General features: G+C 40.8%; 1 protein-coding gene and 1 long non-coding RNA gene across 2 annotated transcripts in view; one reads left to right on the forward strand and one right to left on the reverse strand.

Moving 5' to 3' along the window:
* Window positions 1–1,768: 1,768 nt before the first annotated feature.
* LOC116980046 lies at window positions 1,769–5,624 on the forward strand. The gene is made up of 2 exons (XR_004413840.1): window positions 1,769–3,238; window positions 3,671–5,624. It is a non-coding gene; the product is annotated as an uncharacterized LOC116980046 (long non-coding RNA).
* An 810-nt stretch (window positions 5,625–6,434) lies between these two features.
* ube2r2 (ubiquitin conjugating enzyme E2 R2) overlaps window positions 6,435–18,788 on the reverse strand; it is a 68,570-nt gene continuing 56,216 nt past the window's right edge. Inside the window, exons 3-5 of the mRNA XM_033032103.1 lie at window positions 12,985–13,082; window positions 10,818–10,952; window positions 6,435–7,614 (exon numbers count right to left, since the gene is read on the reverse strand). Coding sequence (XP_032887994.1) covers window positions 7,395–7,614; window positions 10,818–10,952; window positions 12,985–13,082 — 453 coding nt within the window. The 3' untranslated portion in view covers window positions 6,435–7,394. The remainder of the gene's footprint in view (window positions 7,615–10,817; window positions 10,953–12,984; window positions 13,083–18,788) is intronic.

Raw genomic sequence — 18,788 nt, forward strand, 5'->3', positions numbered from 1 at the left:
ACTCAATCTCGCTCACCACATTTTAAGGAAGTGTCACAAAAAGACAAACAAGTTACAGAAGCAAGAGACTTAAGGAAGTAGAGGCCAGACTTGTTCTTATAGGTGAGAAGTTTTGATAGATATACTGAACATAATGAGGGTCTTGGTTGACATGGAGAAGAGTCATAAAACCTATAACAGGCACTTCACCCCACAATGACTGCCGAACAATATCATGTCATTGCAGCAGAATTAGGCCATTCGGCCCATCAAGTTTACTCTGCCATTCAATCATGGCTGATTGTTGTCCCTTTCAACCCCATTCTCCTGCCTTCTCCCCATAACTTTAGACACCAATACCTATGCCAAGACCAATTCCTTTATGTCTGCACATAATCCATATCCCTCCATTCCCTACATAATCGTATGCATTTGAAATCATATAATCATTTGCATATCTGAAAGTCTCTTCAATGCCACTATTGTATCTGCCTCAACCACCACCACCACCTTGTATGTGTCATCATTTTTTTTTATCCCTCACTTAAAGTTGTGCCCTCTGCTATTTGATTTTGTTTCCATCCTGGGGAAAGGTTCTGACCGTCTCATAATTTTATGTACTCCTCTCAGGTCTCCCCACAACCTCTGATGTTCCAGAGAAAACAATCCCAGTCTGTCCCACCTCTCCCTGACTGTAACTATTACCCCCTAATCCAGGCATCATTCTGGTAAACATCCAGTGCACCCTTTCCAAAGTCTCCCCATCCTTCCTGTAAGGGAGCAACCAGAATATTAGATATTAGAGTCGTGCAGCATGGAAACAGGTCCTTTGGCCCAACTTGCTTATGCCAACTAAGATGCCCCCCATCTACGCTATCACACCTGCCTGTGTAAGGCCCATATCCCTCTAAACGTTTCCTAGCCATGTACATGTCCAAATGTCTCTTAAATGCTGTTATAGTACCAGCCTCAACTACCTCCACTGACAGCTCGTTCCATTTAGCCACCACTCTCTGAATGAAAAAGTTCCAATCAGAGGCCTTTCCCCTCTCACCGTAAACATGTTGTCTGGTTCTTGATTCAACTACTCTGCATAAAAGACTCTGAATTCACCCTATCTATTCCTCCCATTATTTTATACACCTCTATAAGATGACCACTCAACCATGTGCATCCCAAGCCTGCCCAACCTCTCCCTAAAGTTCAAGTCCTGGCAACATCCTCATAAATCTTGTCTTGGGTTCTTTCCAGATTCACAATATAATTCCTATAGCAGGGTGGCCAAAAGTGAAGGCAATATCCAAATCTGACCTCGTCAATGTTTTGTACAACTGTAACATAACATCACAATTTATTTTCTCAATGCCGACTGCTGAAGGCCAATGTACCATCTACATCTATCTACCTGTAAACACCAATTTCAGGGAAATATGTACCCACATTCCTAGATCCCTCTGCTCCACAACACACCCAAGGCCCTTCACACTAATGCAGTGATCAAGAAAGCACATAAGGTATTTACTATCTTAGGCATCTGATAAGATTTAGCATGCCTATGATTTTCTCAAACTTCTAGATGTACTACAGAAAGTATTCTGGATGCGTCACAGCCTAATCTGGCAACTGCTCTACTCTTGCCTACCTGAATGTGCAGGGAATGGTAAACGTAGCCCAGTTCATCACGGCTTGTCACTTTCAGTTTAGTTTATTGTCACGTGCACTGAGGTCCAGTGAAAAGCTTTTGTTGCATGCTATCCAGTCAGCAGTAAGACAATACATGATTACAATCGAGCCATTTGAGAATTGAGAAACTCCTTGAATCTGGAGGTGTGCCTTTTCACACTTCTATTCTATAACCTTTTGCGTTGATTATGCTGCTGGCCTTGCCGAGGCAGCACGAGGTACAAATGAAGTCAATAGAAGGAAGGTTGATTTGTTTGTGTGATGGTCTGGGCTGTGTCCACAATTTGTTGCAATTTCTTGCAGTCTTGGATGGAGCTGTCCATCCCGTCACATCCCTCCATCCCATCCATTGTTGTAAGGCATTGCATTGGCAAGGCTGGAAGTATTGTCAATGATGACTATCACCATGACCATTCCCTTTTTTCTCTTGTATCTTCCGGAGGAATATGCAGAAGCTTAAAAGCTCAAACATCGAGATGTAGGAACAGCATTCCCCACTGCTATCCAACTTCTGAAGCTGAAGAAGGGTCTGGACCCAAAACACCACCTATCCATGTTCTCCAGAGTTGCGCCTGATCTGCTGAGTTACTCCAGTACTTTGTCTTTTTTTTCCTGAACCAATCACCTCTTTCTCACCTGATTCCATTGTGCTGCCCAGGATGCTTACTGCTTAGCACAACTGTTATTGTACTTTATTCTTTTAAACTAAATGGATTTTGCAATACAATCTTGCACCATTCTGTTTTGAAGCTAGTATAATTACTCTTTCTTCTGTCAGCTTCGTGTGACCAGGGAATTTCCTTGCATACTGATGTGTATGACAAAAACATAATTAAGCTAAATCTATTCCAGGGAGTGGGTAGGTAATATGTGAATAATTACATGATGATAGTTGAGGTAGATTTGATTCTGCCTCTCAACAGGCAACCAGATCTGTTTTTGAAAGGAGGAATGTGCAACATTGTACTGACTTGTTAAATTCTTCTGCTTTTTCTCCATATTACTGTAAAATATTTTCCTTTCTGGTTTGTATCCCATTCTGTTATTTTATTGAATCTACTTCCTGATCTTGCTTTCCAGATACAAATTTGACTTCCAAGTATCCCCTGTGGTTCTTGTCAGCTTTTTGCTTCCATTCTGTTTCTCGTCACTGAGTGGAAATAGCTTTTATTCCTCTTTTAAACAAATTGATTTTGAATATGCAATGGTGCAATACTTTAAAAGCCTAAAATGTTGAGTCATTTAAAGTATTCTGAAGGAGTTTCAACATTTGAAAAAGGAGCTGAGTTGGGAAAATATATATACATATATGCAGCCCCTTTACACCAAGCAGAGATTTTCTATTTCAGGGTTTTGCTTTTTTAGATTCAGGCATTTAAAAAAAAAAATCATTTGGATAAGAGGTTAAAGGAATGTATTGAATTGGAAAAATGGCTTGTGAAGGGAGGGGCAGTAAACTCCAGGACAACTTGGGTCTGATTACAGAACAAATATCGGATCTCGGATGTCCTCGAATAGAAAGCCTCATCTTTGGAGCAGATGTGGCGGAGACAGAGAAATTGAGATTAGGGATGGTGTTTTTGCAGGATGGAAGAGGTATAGTTCAGATAACTGGGTGTTAGTGGGTTTATAGTAGACATATGTCCATTATTTCCATCATAGGACAGATTAAGAGATGAGGAAAAGAAATAGTCAAAGAGGGGATGGGTGGAAGTTAGTGATTAAGTTATTGTACGTGGGTACGGGAAGCAGCCCCAATGCATTAATCAATGTAGCAGATGGGAGATGGTGCGAGTGGACATTTGGAATATGAAATGTGCGATGTTATCAACAAAAATGCAGGCACAACTGGGGCCCTTGTGAGAGCCCACCCTTTAACATGATGAAAAAGTCAAAAGAGAAGTTGTTGAGGGAGAAGGTAAGTTCCACCAGGCAGAGGAACTTGTCCTCACCCTCAACTGGTGTTTGTCTGTGGTCAAAGCGGACGTATGAGGAAGTGAACGATGAGGTTTTTGCAAGAGACAGGATGTGGAGGGAAGATTGCCAGAGGTGATGAGATCATAAAACACTTGGAGATGATGGCCTGGTGTTCATCTGTGGGATCATAGACAAGGAGTAGGTATGGGGAGGTGCCATAGTCTGGCAGTCTGAATTGTACCATGCTGAGGCCAGGCCCCAGCTCTTGAACACCTCATACCTACCCCACAGATGAGCACCAGGCCATCATCTCCTGGACTTTATCCAACCTCTGACTTCCAACCTTATTGTTCCTTATCCCTGCACTGACTGCTTCTATCTCCTTTCTAAAATCCACAAACAGGACAGCCCTGGTAGGTCCATTGTTTATGCCTGCTCCTGCCCCACAGAACTTGTCTCCAAATACCACAATTCCATTCTATTCCCCCCTTTGTCCAATACCTCTGACTTACATCTGAGACACCGCGCACACCCTTCAACTCTTCAATAACCATTGCCTCATCTTTACCACAGATGGCCAGTCCCTTTACACATTTGTCCCCCACCAGGAAGATCTCAAGGCATTCTAGTTCTTCCTCGAACAGAGACCCAATCAATTTCCATCTATCAATATCCTCTGCCTGCTGGAACTTGTACTCACCCTCAACACCTTTTTTGACTCCTCACTTTCTTCATGTTAAAGGTGTAGTCATGTGCCTCAGCAGCCACTGCCTTTTTCTTGGTTACAATGAACACTCCTTATTCCAAATGTAAACTGGTGTCATCCTCCAGCTGTTCGTCCGCCACATTGATGACTGCATCCTGCACTTGTGCAGAGCTCGTTGATTTCATTAACATTACCACCAACTTCCACCCTGCCCTCAAATTCACTTGAGCAATTGCTGCCACTTCTCTCCCCTTTCTTGATCTCTCTTTCTCCATCACACCACAATCAGTGAAGGGTTCTGACCTGAACCATCACCTATCCATGTTCTCCAGAGATGCTGCCCGACCAGCTGAGTTCCTCCAGCACCTTGCATCTAACACAGTGAGGACATTCACCAGAAGGACTGTTTCAAACCATCTTTCACAAACAAAGTTAGGTGTGGCAATCAACATTGGCATTGCCAATGAAGCCTAAATCTTTAAAAAAGTGAATAATAAAGAATATTATCTTGATCTTAAAAAAATTCCAACGGTCTCCTCACTCATGCTGACCAATTATTCTCAAAATATTCAGACTAATTATTCTCAATTATTACACTCTGGTGAATGAGCACATAGACAAAAACAATTGAACGGTTACTTGGAACTGATTTTCAGACAGTGTGCTTTTTTTTTTGGAAGGAGTGGGGATGTGGAATGTTTCATCACACTCAAAAGCTTGTTCTTGTTTTTGCAGCTGATGTAGGCAATTAAAAAACCCATTTTAACTATTTGTAACAATAGCTCTATGATTCTTGTGAAAGTAGTTCACGGGCTAAGAATAAATGGCCATCAGGTGTGCAACAATGCCCTCCAATGCACAGAGAACCAATTTCATGATCATTCAGTGCTTGTGTTCCCGTTACAAAGTTGATCCATTGGTATAGATTTTCATCTTGTAAATGGAAAGGATGTGTACTGTGTAAAGTTTGTCTTCTGGAAATAAGGAACATACACAAGGCTTATACAAATAGAAGGCAATGCCTCCTGCAATTTGTTTTCATTTATAGTTTGGATTTCCTTCTAACAACCACTTCAAATGTTCTAGATCACTATATGCAGAATGTTTTATTTTTAAGAGTAATTTTTTTTCTCAAGTTGTTTTCAAAGTTATTTTACTTACTTTTGATTGTTATTTACTGGATGAGGAAATCCATTTGAGCCATCTTGTATCTTCTATTTTGGCATGATCAAGTAGTTAAAACCAGTTTTTAAATGATTCAAGGATTTTTGCTTCCATCATATTGGTAAATTGTGTATTAAATAGCCTCTGACAAAATAAACACTTTTTCCAGTCCGAACTTTTACTATTTGATCTGTTTTTCTTGTCATAAGGAATAAGAGTAGAATTAGGCCATTTGGCCCAACAAGTCTACCACACCATTCAATCATGGCTGAACTATCTCTCCCAACGAACCCCATTCTCCTGCCTTCTCCCCATAACCACTGACACTAATCTAGAATTAGTGTTGCATATACTATAATGACATTATTCTCTTCATCCCATTCATTCTGATTTCCAAAATGATTTTAGTTTGGTTTATGCGTTTGACAATCTTGCGTACAAGGCCTGGTTTTGCTCTTTTTAATTAAGGAAATTTGTTAAATGTCATTTTTCCCCTAAAATTTTTAAATTTGAGAAATGGAATAATCCAAATTATTGACCATTTCCATTTGATTCTATAACCCCATAATCCTCATATCTTCTCAAAGAACCACATTTTGGCTTTAAAATCTGTTACTATCAGTCAATGGTTGTGTCAAATCTGACCAACATTCAACAGAGGAATTTGTGATAAAACCTAGCTTTGTAAGTGTGCAGAGGAGAAGACAAAGTGCCAAAATGCTGTATCCACCAAATGAATTGCTTGAGAACTTATATCAAATTTTAATTTCCTTGCATCTTTGAACACGTATCTGTTTGGTTTGGTTCTTCAAGCGGAGTGAAAATAAGTAGACCCTTCAGAAAGGTCTTGTCCAAACCTTGGCACCACAAAGTGAGGCTAAAACTATTTTGTAAGATGTTTTAATTTGACACCATTTTTTGAACTGGAAAATTAAAATTGATTGGCTATCCCAAGTAAAATGAAGAGTAATGAAAACCCTGCATATTTCATAACAAAACCAGCATTTTTATTTGCATTTTATTAGTAGATGCAAAGACAAAGTAATCTATAGCAAAGAAGACAACACAAATGCTTCAGATACCTACAGGAAAGAAAATTAATTGTAGAGAATAAACAGAAAATGTCACGGTCTTGTAACTGGAAATTGGAGCAATTGTTATTTTAGTGCACTGTATTGGTTTTCAATTCTTTATTTAATATAATTCTCTGATCTATTACCATTGCCTTACATCATGTAAACGTGTTTGTCAAGTGAAAAATCCAGGACTGCAAAAAAAGATAAATAGGCAAAGATCCAGCAAACATAGCACTAATATTGGGTGTTTTAAAGCAAAATTCAGGAAATCTTTGACCACAATTTTTTAAAATAGAAAAGTTGAGAAAACTTGATCAAACTCAGCATATGATAGAACGTTTACAACTACAATAAAAAAAACTCAATGCAAACTCCTTGTAAAAACTGCCAAAGAAATTTTTTTTAAGGACTAACATATTTAAGAATCAAAAAGCAGTAGATTACACACTCCCCCATTTCCCCTCCCCCACCCTAGAAGAAGAATAATTCACCACATAGTTAAGAATTTTTTTTTATCAAGAGGTGCACACTATTGTGACAGGAGCAGCTTAACCTTGGCAGTCTATTTTACTACTGAGTGCTACACCTCCATATTTACCCACTCACCCACTTCCCAAAACTTAATCAAATTACTGGGCGCTTACATAGGCTTCCATGACACGAAGGGCTTAAGAATCAGATGTGGACAATTTGTTTTGAAGAGACAGAGCAGATCCAGTTATCATATAGTGGGATTATAGTACGGAGGTTTCAATCTGTTAAGAGGTCCAATCAAAAGGAGCATTTCACAACCCATGCAGCGGGTGACAAGTTCTGGCCTGGGCTGTGCTAGGCTGGTGTCGCTCCTTCTCTGGCCTGTGTACGTCACGTCACGACTCTTCATTTCCAGAGTCCTCATCGTCATAGCAGTCAGCATCTTCTTCTTCTTCCTCTTCCTCATCTATATCATCATCATATAAATCATCATAAAGCAAGTCTGAACTGTTGTCATTAGAAGGCACTTTGGTCTTGATGCAATATTCAGCCAGTGTGGTTGGAACTTTCACCCCATCCTTTTCAGCTTCGGCCTTGGTTGAGAGCACTTGTTTCCTAACAAGGGTAATAATAACATTATAAATAATGGGCCTATGGACATGGTCTGTGCTGGACTTGCACTGAAGTAAACATTAACAGCATCTTCATAGCAAACATTGATTGACAGAACTTCAGATATTTTCCAAACTACTGGCTCACTGTCGCTCAGGTTATGTACAACAGGTTAGAGCCACAGCATTTCATACCAAAATGCTCTGGCTCTCACCGTAGGGATATGGAGAGAAGGTAGGAACGGGGTACTGATTGTGGATGATCACAGTGAATGGCGGTGCTGGCTCGTGTGGCCTACTACTGCACCTATTGTCTATTTTAGATCTTGTTTTATATTCCCATACTATTGCAGCAGTTTCTCAATTAACCCTATTGAATTCTCTTTTCATTTTGAAGATTGGTTGGGCTATAACCGTACGATCTGAACAGGATATAAAGCAGATTTATGCAGTATATTTACAATTCAATTAAGTACTGACAATATTAATTCTTTAAATGACATCAGTAGGGCAAAAAATGTCACTATGCTGCAAAATGCAGACAAAGCTTCTACACACGAATCAGCTTTGAACCCTCTTCAAGACTGAGGCATTGTTCTCAGGGATTAATGCGGAAACTTTAATCAAACTCCAAACAGGACCCGAACAAGGTTCTGGCAACTTCATTTTCATATTCCAGCCCTGTTGAGAAAAGGGCAGCATTCCCACTAGCCCTGTTGATTTGTAGAAATTATAAAAAGGCAATCCAAAGCTGTAGTGGTAGCTACACAAAAATGCTGGAGAAACTCAGCGGGTGCAGCAGCATCTATGGAGCGAAGAAAATAGGCAACGTTTCAGGCCGAAACCCTTCTTCAGACTGTAGTGGTAGCTGTAGTTGCCACACAAACTTGTTAGATAAAGGAGATGGGGTCTGGGTAAGAAAGAAAAATCAACCTTCACACCTTGCATGTAAAAGTTAAAATACCAATTAAGGGATGTATGTTTTCTTACCTGTGAAAATTCTCTTAAGTTTTCATGATGCCAAAGGACATCATTAACAATGACAACCATTACAAATCAATAGGAAAGGTGCATTAAGGTCTCTGAAGAATTACAAGAATTAGTACCAGTTGTGTACATGGACATTATTCATCCTTCAAATTATATGATATATCACTTAAAATTCAGTCACTAAGCTGCAGGCAAAGCATGCACATGCAGAGGCTAAGCTTTAAATCACTTTTGAACAAATAACATATGAAATAGAAACAGGAGCATTTTAGTCACTTGTGCCTGCTCTGCCATTCCATGAGATCTAATTTTCTAACTTAGCATCACTTTCCAATTCTCTTCAACATCGAGCTATTAATTTGTTAATTGAACATGCTTTATTTTGCTGCACCATGCTTCTTCCTGATCAGACCATGCGCAACTACTCGTATCTTAAGAACAAACTTATAAGGAAGGCAGATATTGACTATGAAAATCATCAGTTTCAGTGCAGCACATTGTCTTTCATTTCACTGACTGAGGAAGAGCATTTCACCATCAAAACTTCAAACCTGGCACAAAGCTCATAATCCAGCAAACACTTTGGAGACTTGGGTGCTGTTGAGACACTACCAAAATCCTTTCCATTCACAGGCAAGGTAAGTGAACCAACATTATTCTCCCCAGGCTTTCAGTCAGTTGGTTCTGATAAACAGGCCACACAATTTGGCTGTCCAGCACCAGGCTCCTAAAACATTATTTAGTGGACCGAGGAATTGTTTCACAGATGTTCTCAAAGCCTCCTTGATGAACTGCAACAACTCCACCGACTGAGGAACAAGGTCGCTGAAGACTGGTAGAACAAGCAGATAAGGTGGTAAAGAAGGCATATGGGATGCTTGATTTCATATTCTATGCCCTGGCTTACTACACATCCACTGAGGGTTGGTTTAAGTTTATAAAACATTGGTTAGGCCACAGTTGAAATATTAGGTGTATTTCTTGTCACCAGAGGAAGGACATGATTATATTGGAGTGGGAACAGGCGATCTGGATGTTGCCATGGATGGAATGTTTCATGTGAGGAAAGACAAGGTAGGTTGAGCTTGTTTTCCTTGGAAATGATGCTCTACAATGCTGAGGACTATATCCCGCTCTCTATATCTTCCCCTTCTGCTCTATTACATTTTGACTTAATCTTCTTCATCTAAGGCAGGGGTTTCCAACCTTTTTAGTCCCGTTTACCCCTGGCAACTTTAATAGCACATAACAATGTTATTTCACTTATTTATGAACAACTAATGATGAACAGATACCGTATACCAGAACCAAACAGTCAGTCAATGAGAAAAAATATGTACAAATCCAGAATCAACAAATTTACCCCCTGGGTAGGTGAAATTTACCCCCTGGAGGTAAATTTACCCCAGGTTGGGAACCCTTGATCTAAGGAATATCTGATCTGTTTGGATAGCATGCAAAACCAAGCTTTCACTGTAACTTGGTACATGTGACAGTCATAAACCTAAACCTAATTCCAATTAACTGATTAGAAGATGAACTGTGGTGAAATGATACAAAAGTGGGTGGTTTTGCAGATAGTGAAGATGGTTGTGAAAGATTGCAGCAGGATCTGCATCGATTGGCCAGGTGGGCTGAGGAATGGTTGATGGCAAAAGGCTCTGACATAATAGATGACTGAATGACCCGTGTGTAGGTGTCTCCTTATTGGATAAATATTTGGAAATTAATTGTTGTATGCAGGTGTATAAAATAAGGATCACACTCGTATGCATAATAATGCATCATGTAATAATGCATTCAGTTAGAGTGTGAGGAAGGGTTTTGGCCCGAAACGTTGCCTATTTCCTTCGCTCCATAGATGCTGCCGCACCCGCTGAGTTTCTCCCGCATTTTTGTCTACCTTCGATTTTCCAGCATCTGCAGTTCCTTCTTGAACATAATGCATTTAATTTCCTTTTAAGTAAATTATTCAAAATAGCTGCACAGCTGAATTTCCAGGTGGGTTCTATTTTAAATTGGTTGGATCTACATTTACACATTTACATACCCAATATCAGGTAAATATTACAAGGCATGTGATTGAATAGCAGATCCCTATCATGCAGCTGTTGGTTCTTCATATGATCTAGAGAAATATTCTATCTCTTGTGTGTGGTGCTAAGCATGGAGTGGGGTGGAGAAGCTATTCCACTTTGTCTGCAGAAATGATCTTACCTGATGATTTCAGCATATTCTTTGTCCTTCCCTTTGCTATCTCTCCATTTTCTGAACATGACTGAAGCGTCCACATTTGCTGGTGAGAATGTGTTTGGTTCATTCAATAAAGAGATGACGCTTAAAAGTATAGTCCTGGAGAATTTAGTTACAATAAAGCACTTTGTGTTATTTCCAGTAAAAACTGATTTTTATTACCACAAAAACAGCACATCTTGTAGATTTCTAATTTAAATATTTCCTAATTAACACTGTTCTTGTCAGCATCACCATTACTACCAGACAAAATTGACAATTATTGACTATCATTGCAAAAGGTTAAGAATGGGGGCAATAATATTTTGTAAACCGCCTAATGTTAACACACTTGGAGTACCCTGTGGAGCTCAGGTCTTATTACCCAAGGATAGAGTTGACTAAATAGGGAGTTCACCAGACTGATTCTGAATGTGGGAAGACTGCAGATTTAGGAGATGATTGGGATGTCAACTAGAGCAGTATTCACTTGAGTTCAGAAAGATAAGTGGAAATCTCAGTGAAACATATGGGGTCTTTCATGAGATGACATGCTGAACGCTGGCTGGGGACTGGGTCCAGAGTCACGGTCCTGGTAAAGACATTTAGGAACAAGGAGACTGTGGTTAACCTAAAGGGAACAGAGTTTCTGGTATTTAAACCAGCATCTGCCGTTCTTTCCTACAGTGTTTGTGGTATTCTCTACAGCACAGTTGCACACCTAGTCGAGCCGCAGCTTCCCAGTGCCAAATACCCGCTTTCAATCCTGACATTGGGTATGGTCTGTGTGGAGTTTGCATGTGCAACCATAGTGCTTAGGCGAGTGGTAGCATTTGAGGGGAGTTGTGTGGAGAATTGAAAGGGATTAATGTAGGATTTACATTAACAGGTGGATGATGGTCAGAACTGATCTGATAGGCCATAGGCCCTGTTTCCGAGCTATATCTCCATAATTCTATGATTCAAGAGGCAACGAATATATCTGAGGGGAGAATGAATAGACAGACACAAAAGGCATTAAAGATTATGGGAAGAATATAGGATCAAACTATTAAGAGGATTGGCTGAGTCTCTTACATGGAGGAGCAGCCACTATGAGCCTAAACACCTCCTCCCAGTTTTCTGTTTCGATCTTCTGCTCACTGCAAATATGCGGTTAAATGTGGAAATCCTGAAATAACTATTGCTGCACCAGGCTGTATCATTGCAGTATTTGTTGATGAAAATTGTGCAGAGATCGCTATTGTGACATGAACTCCAGCTGTTTATTTACAAATCAGACAGTAAATATGAATGTGAAAGGTCAGGGATAGTGCAATCAAGATTTAACTATGTAATAAGTAGTTAATCAACAAATATCCTTAGCAATGGGAAATTAACTTTACAGGTATCAGGTCACGTTTCTTAAGGAAATTTATATTCCAGATTTAATGATGTTTTTATGCTTTGCCATGTGACAATTTTTACTTTGCTTTTGATTTGGTCGCAATTGTGTAACTGTTTTGCAAGTTTTCTCTTTTACAGCCCATGTACATCAATGAGGCTTTTCATTTTGATCAGTTGATCATGCTGTTTCTCTGCTGAAGATCTTTTGAAGAAGTTGACATGCTAAATTAGATACCCAATTATTACAAATCTCCACTGACATGATTCGTAAGGGTGTCAGCGGTTATGGGGAGAAGGCAGGAGAATGGGGTTGAGAGGGAAAGATTGATGAGCCATGATTGAATGATAGTGTAGACTTGATGGACTGAGTGGCCTAATTCTGCTCCTTTAACTTATGACATGCCCTCTGTAGCCAGGCAACTGTTTACAGGGTGAACAGCAAACGTTACTATAGATGCTGCTGCACCCGCTGAGTTTCCCCAGCAATTTTGTGTACCAGCAAACGTTACTAAACAGCTCATTGAAAAATATGGACCAAATGTGTTGTGTGACTAGTCAAACAAATCTCCTGTCTACATAATAGTAGAATAAATCATCCTATTTCTGGGGATACTTCTTATCATTAACACACAATAATTTCAAGATCTGTATTGGGAACTTCTTGTTTGTTTCCTTTTTCAAAAACAAAAACATTTTGTAAAAGACACTGTGATTTTTAAAACAAATCTAACCCACTTTAAATTCCCAGCCATCAAGTATAACCTACCTGACGTTTTGAGTTGGATTCCACCTCTCAGATGGGAGTTCACCACTCTGGGGATCGTCCACGGGTGGGTGGAGTATTGAAATGCAAACATCACCATTCTAAAAGCAGAAAGTGTCTTGATCACCAAAGTAATACTTCAAACAACTATAAGACAACAATCCAAGTCTGAAAAAAAGATTTCCTCATGAAGTGTGTGTGTGCGTGTGCTTGTGTGTGTGCGCGTGTTTGCGTGTATTAAAGGGCAACATAGTAGTAGAGTTGCTGCCCATCCAGTGTCAGAGACCCAGGTTCAATTCTGACTATGGCTGGTGTTTGTACGTCCTCCACGAGACTGCACGAGTTTTCTCCGGATGCCCCTACGTCCTTGGAAATTAAGTTTCACAATGGTAAATGTCAAAACAAATTGAGGAATCTGAAAATTCATGTTTTCTACTCAGACAGGTGATACTATGACATTTACTTCATAGTATGGTTATAGCACGGGAGGTGATTGTTCAGCCCATCACTATCCACCAACTCAAGCTCACCCTGCCTTGCTGGCCCTTTTCCAAAGCCTTCCAAATTCTTCCTCATTTAGTTATTCAATTCCGTCTTGAAGGCCACAATGAAACTTGCCTTAGTGGCTGGGATTCCAGATTCCAAACACATGCAGCACATTAAAAAAAAAAAATCCTTTTGTCACTTAATCCCTGCACCATAAAATGTTATACCAGTGAACTCCACTCAAGGAAACAGCTTCCTAGTTCTATCCAGTCTCCCCTCGCCAAAGAAAACAGCCCCATTACAACTGTAGATCCTAATACTACTCTCATACATCTTTCCTGCATCCTCTCTCTGACCATGACCTCCCTATAATGAGGCAAGCAGAAGTGTACACAATCCTCCAGTTGTGAATGTGGCCAGGATTTTATATGTTCAGAGTCTGAGACATAGACTACTTCAGAGAACTGTTCAGTCAATCCCCTTGGTTTGGGAATGGAGTCATGAAAAAATTACTTAAGGCAAGTTTTCATCCCTGAAGAAAATTTGTTCATCAGCTGAGTTTATAAACATGGTTCTTTCAATTGACTCACTGCTAGTATTGACTATTGCAGTCGGACTTATTTCATCACACACACGCACGCACGCACACGCCAGGGAAAGCGGGGGAGCACGGTCTGAAATTCACACCCGTGATGAACAGGAAGAGAAAAGACAGCTGGCACAGTGTACGGTAAGTCCTTTAGAGAGCGCGGAGGGGGGAGAGAAGGGGAGGAGACACTTTTAACAAGCCAGAGAACTTTTAATAAAGATTAGCGGGCATTTAACATTACCGGTCGGTTTTCCTTGGTCCTGAAAACATCAATGAGCCAATTAAAATGCCTGGTCAGCAAAGGAGATTGCCTACGGCTACCTCGACTGCCTAGCGACCCCACTCCACTGCACTACGAGTTCAAAAGAACCATGCCGACCAATTTTTACTCGTGGAAAATTTTTCAGCATGCTGAAAACTGTTCCTCCACCAAACTGAGGCCGCAAGTATGCGGGAACGTCCCTCAAGCATGAAGGAGAGTTCCAGTGACCTCCTAGGACCACGTGTCGACCATGCTGCGAGTTTGAGTCGAGAACAAACTCTTCTAAACTCGCAAATTAGGTTGCCGCAGTGGGACAGGCCCTTTACTACAATATAAAGGAGTCAAGTCTTTAGTTTCTAGAGCTTCTGTACAAATCAAGCATATGAATCACCATTGCTTACCCTTGGCTTTGACTGTCTTCAGTCAATAACTTCAGTAAACAACCTGTGTTATAGAGTTACCCTTGTGTTGGTTCAAGTGGGGAATTACTTTTTTGTTTGGCTCTTTATTATAATTCTTCACAAGAGATTGTATTCTTAATTATTCCGATGCCCCAGAAACATTGCTCTTTCTGCCTTATTAAATGTGATTTCCAATTTAAAGAGTTGTAACAAGTTTAGGGATGAGGGGACTTTAGAATCTAGTACCTTCACAACTTAATAGTGATTGAATATGGAACATTGAGAAACTAAAATTGGAGAAGCACATCTATATTGGATGATTGTAAGCCAAAAGATCATCAGAGAGAGCATGAGGCCATTTAGAAATGAAAATAGACTATTTTTAAATCAAGAGAATATTTACCCCAGGAGTTAATGCAGGACAGCAAGCACAGGAGTGAATTGGACAATGTATATTAGAAGCAGGATTTCAGATGAACTACAGTTTATGGGGGGTGGGGTGGGATAGAACAAGTAGACCAACCAGGAGCATGATTAAATATTCAGGTGTTGATGCAAGAAAGATGTGGAATAAAGGTTTATCCGAGGCTCTGGTTGGATGTTGGTGGGAGTGCAAGTAGGCATTCAGAGTATTAGCACTGATGTAGCTCGATGTTCATCTCAAAATCAAATATGACACAAAGGCTATGTGACACCTGGGTGAACTAAAGGGAATTGCCAGGAAAAGTGATGGAGATGTTAGCTAGGAGAAACAAGGAACTGCAGATGTCAGTTTACCAAAATAAAGTGCTTGATTAACTGAGCAGCTCAGGCAGCATTTCTGGAGTATAAATGGGGAGAGAATCAAGGAATCAGAGGTGCAAAGGGACTCGGGAGTGCTGGTGCAGGAATCCCAAAACATTAATCGGTAGTAAAGAAAGCAAACTCAATGCTCGCATTTATTTCAAGAGGGCTTGTATACAAAAACAACGGTGTAATGCTGAGGCTCTATAAGGCGCTGGTACGGCCGCATTTGGAATATTGTGAGCAATTTTGGGCACCATATCCGAGGAAGGATGTGCAGGCTCTGGAGAGGGTCCAGAGGAGGTTTACAAGAATGATCCCAGGAATGAGCAGGTTAACCTATGATGAGCGTTTGTCAGCACTGAGCTTGTACTCACTGGAGTTTAGAATAATGAGAGGGGACCTCATTAAAACATACTGAATAGTGAAAGGCTTGGATAGAGTAGATGTGGAGAGGATGTTTCCACTAGTGGAAGAGGCTAGGACAAGAGGTCATATCCTCAGAATTAAAGGACGTTCTTTTAGGAAAAAGATGAGGAGAAATGTCTTTAGTCAGAGGGTGGTGAAGCTGTGGAATTCTTTCCCACAGAAGACTGTGGAGGCCGTCAGTGTATATTTTAAGACCTTGATAGATAGATTCTTGATTAGTACAGGTGTCAGAGATTATGGGGAGAAGGCAGGAGAATGGGGTTAGAAGGGAGATATAGATCAGCCATGATTGCATGGCGGAGTAGATGATGTGCCGACTGGCCTAATTCTACTGATATCACATGCCCTTAGTATATGGATAAGTGATATTTCAGGTCTAGTTTGCAGCTTTGTTCAATGATTCAATAATGACAAGAGTGGATCCAGACAAGTGCTGTTTCACTGAAGCGGGCAATGAAAATGAGGTGTCAGAGAAGGAAGGCATGGTCATGTCAAAGGCTGCAGACAAGTCAGGAGTGATAAGATGGGATTGTTCATCTTTGTCACAAGGTTGGATCACAACTTTTTTTTGGACAGAACAGAACAGAAACCTAACTGCAAGTGTTGAGACAAGGAGACCCAGGAAAAATGGGCATGAATTTAAGGCCATGACACATTTAAGGACTTGAGTGGAAAGAGTGGTTCAGGGAGATCAAGGTTTTTGGAAAAATGGTGGTACTAAGAGACTTGAAACAAGGCCTACCCCAGTTCATAATATCTGGAGTTCCTTAGGGCAGTACTCTAGACCCAAACATCTGCAGCTACTGTAACATTGATCCACCATCTAACATAGGCCCAGAACAATAGAAGTTACAACATTTAATTTGCAACTCCACAAAGAATGGAGCAGTCCACAACATAATACAGGACAAATAATACTCCTGCCACAAATGTACCAGACAATGACCCACTGCCAATAAGAAAAAGTGTGACCACCTCTTCTTGACATTCATTGGCATGACCTTCATCAAGACCCCAATTGTTAACGTCCTGGGGAGAAATACCATTGACCAAAACCTGAACTGGTGCAGCCACACGGGTAGACAGCATTACCTGTAAATTCAACCGCTCACCCATTTGCCAATTCTTAATAATATTTCATTCCATTTACTGTGCCATGGTGATCAAATGTAGCTGTTTCTCATCTTACTAGCTCTCCTTGCTTCAGCTTTCCTCAGATACCTATCCCCCCACACAGTTCCTAAATGCCAATTGTCTGACAGTACTCGACTACAAATGATGAATGCCTCATAGTGGGGTGCCTGGAAAGCCACTTCACAGTGGATGGTATCATATTGCCTTCATATCCAAGATTAGAACGGATAAATCCAGCCATACTGGGAGAGAGGAAAGTGACACCACTAACAGCTGAGACAAATGAAATACTCATGAGCATTGTGGCACTGCAAACCATGACTGAGTTTTCCTCAGAATACACAAGTGACATTTTAATCCAGCCCTTTCAGGGGTTCTGCATGTTACACATTCTGGTACATGCAAACAGGGATGGCGGGCAACATGTTCAACTTTCAGACTTTCCAAATAGGTGCTGCAGGAATGTTTAAAGTGCAGGCCAGGGAACTAGAAAATTCAAGCGAAGCTGTATGAAATATTAGATCTAACATTCAATGGAGTATGCAGAATAGCCACAAGCATGGAAAGGTCACAACACCTTGCAACACGGATGTAAAGGACAAGAAGTTGTAATGCCGGCACAATTGTTCTCTCACAGCTGAGTCTTTTAGACTTTCGAGATAGATGCAGTGCGGAAACAGGCCCATCGGCCCACTGCGTCTGTGCCGACCAATGATCACCCCGCACACCAATATTATCCTATACACTAAGGACAATTTTTTTAAAACAATTTTACCGAAGCCAATTAACCGACAAACCTCTACATCTTTGGAGTGCGAGGGGAAATAGGAGTATCCGGAGAGATCACACGCGGTCACAGGGAGAACGTACAAACTCCATACAGGCAGCACCCGTGGCCAGGCGCCGTCAGGCAGCAACTCTACCGCTGCGTCACTGTGTCGCCCTCAACACTTGTGCTCGACACTTGTAGTCGTGCTACAATTGGATACGACGAGGGCCTTCAGTGGGAAAACATGAATGACACATGCAGAAAGATTGTATGCCACATGGATGGAAATGGTGTGAAGGCTTGCCACGAAAGTCATCCAGCTTCACAATGCCACTGTGAATAAGAGTCGGAATATCATGATGCAGCTCTATAGGACTTTTGTTAGGCCGCATTAGGAATATTGCGTCCCATTCGCGTCACCCCATTACAGGAAAGATGCGGATGCTTTGGAGAAGGTACAGAAGAGGTTTACCAGAATGCTGCCTGGATGAGAGGGTTTCAGCTACAGGGAGAATTGTTTTCACTGGAATGTCAGAGGTTGAAGGGAGACTTGAAAGAAATGTATAAAATTATGAGGGGTATCGATAGGGTAAGATGGTCAGAATTGTTTTCCCCCCAAGTGGAAATGTCCACCACTGGAAGGCATAGCAATAAGGTGAGAGGGGGAAAGTTTAATGATAATATGCAAGGTACGTTTTTTTTTTGCCCCACACAGAGAGGGAGGACTTGGAAACTATTGCCAGGGGAGATGGTGGAAGCAGATACAATAGTGGCTTTTGAATAGGCACATGGAAGTGCAGGGAATAGAGGGATATCGATCACGCACAGGCAGATTAGATCAGTCTAACTTGGCAAAATGTCCACCAAAAATATCACAAGCACTTTTGATTAAAACAAAGTAAACTGGTCTTAGGCATCTGTGCAGGAGGATCAATGCTGTTAAGAGGGAACAGG

Source organism: Amblyraja radiata, chromosome 1, assembly GCF_010909765.2.
Source record: "Amblyraja radiata isolate CabotCenter1 chromosome 1, sAmbRad1.1.pri, whole genome shotgun sequence".
Taxonomy (NCBI): Eukaryota; Metazoa; Chordata; class Chondrichthyes; order Rajiformes; family Rajidae; genus Amblyraja; species Amblyraja radiata.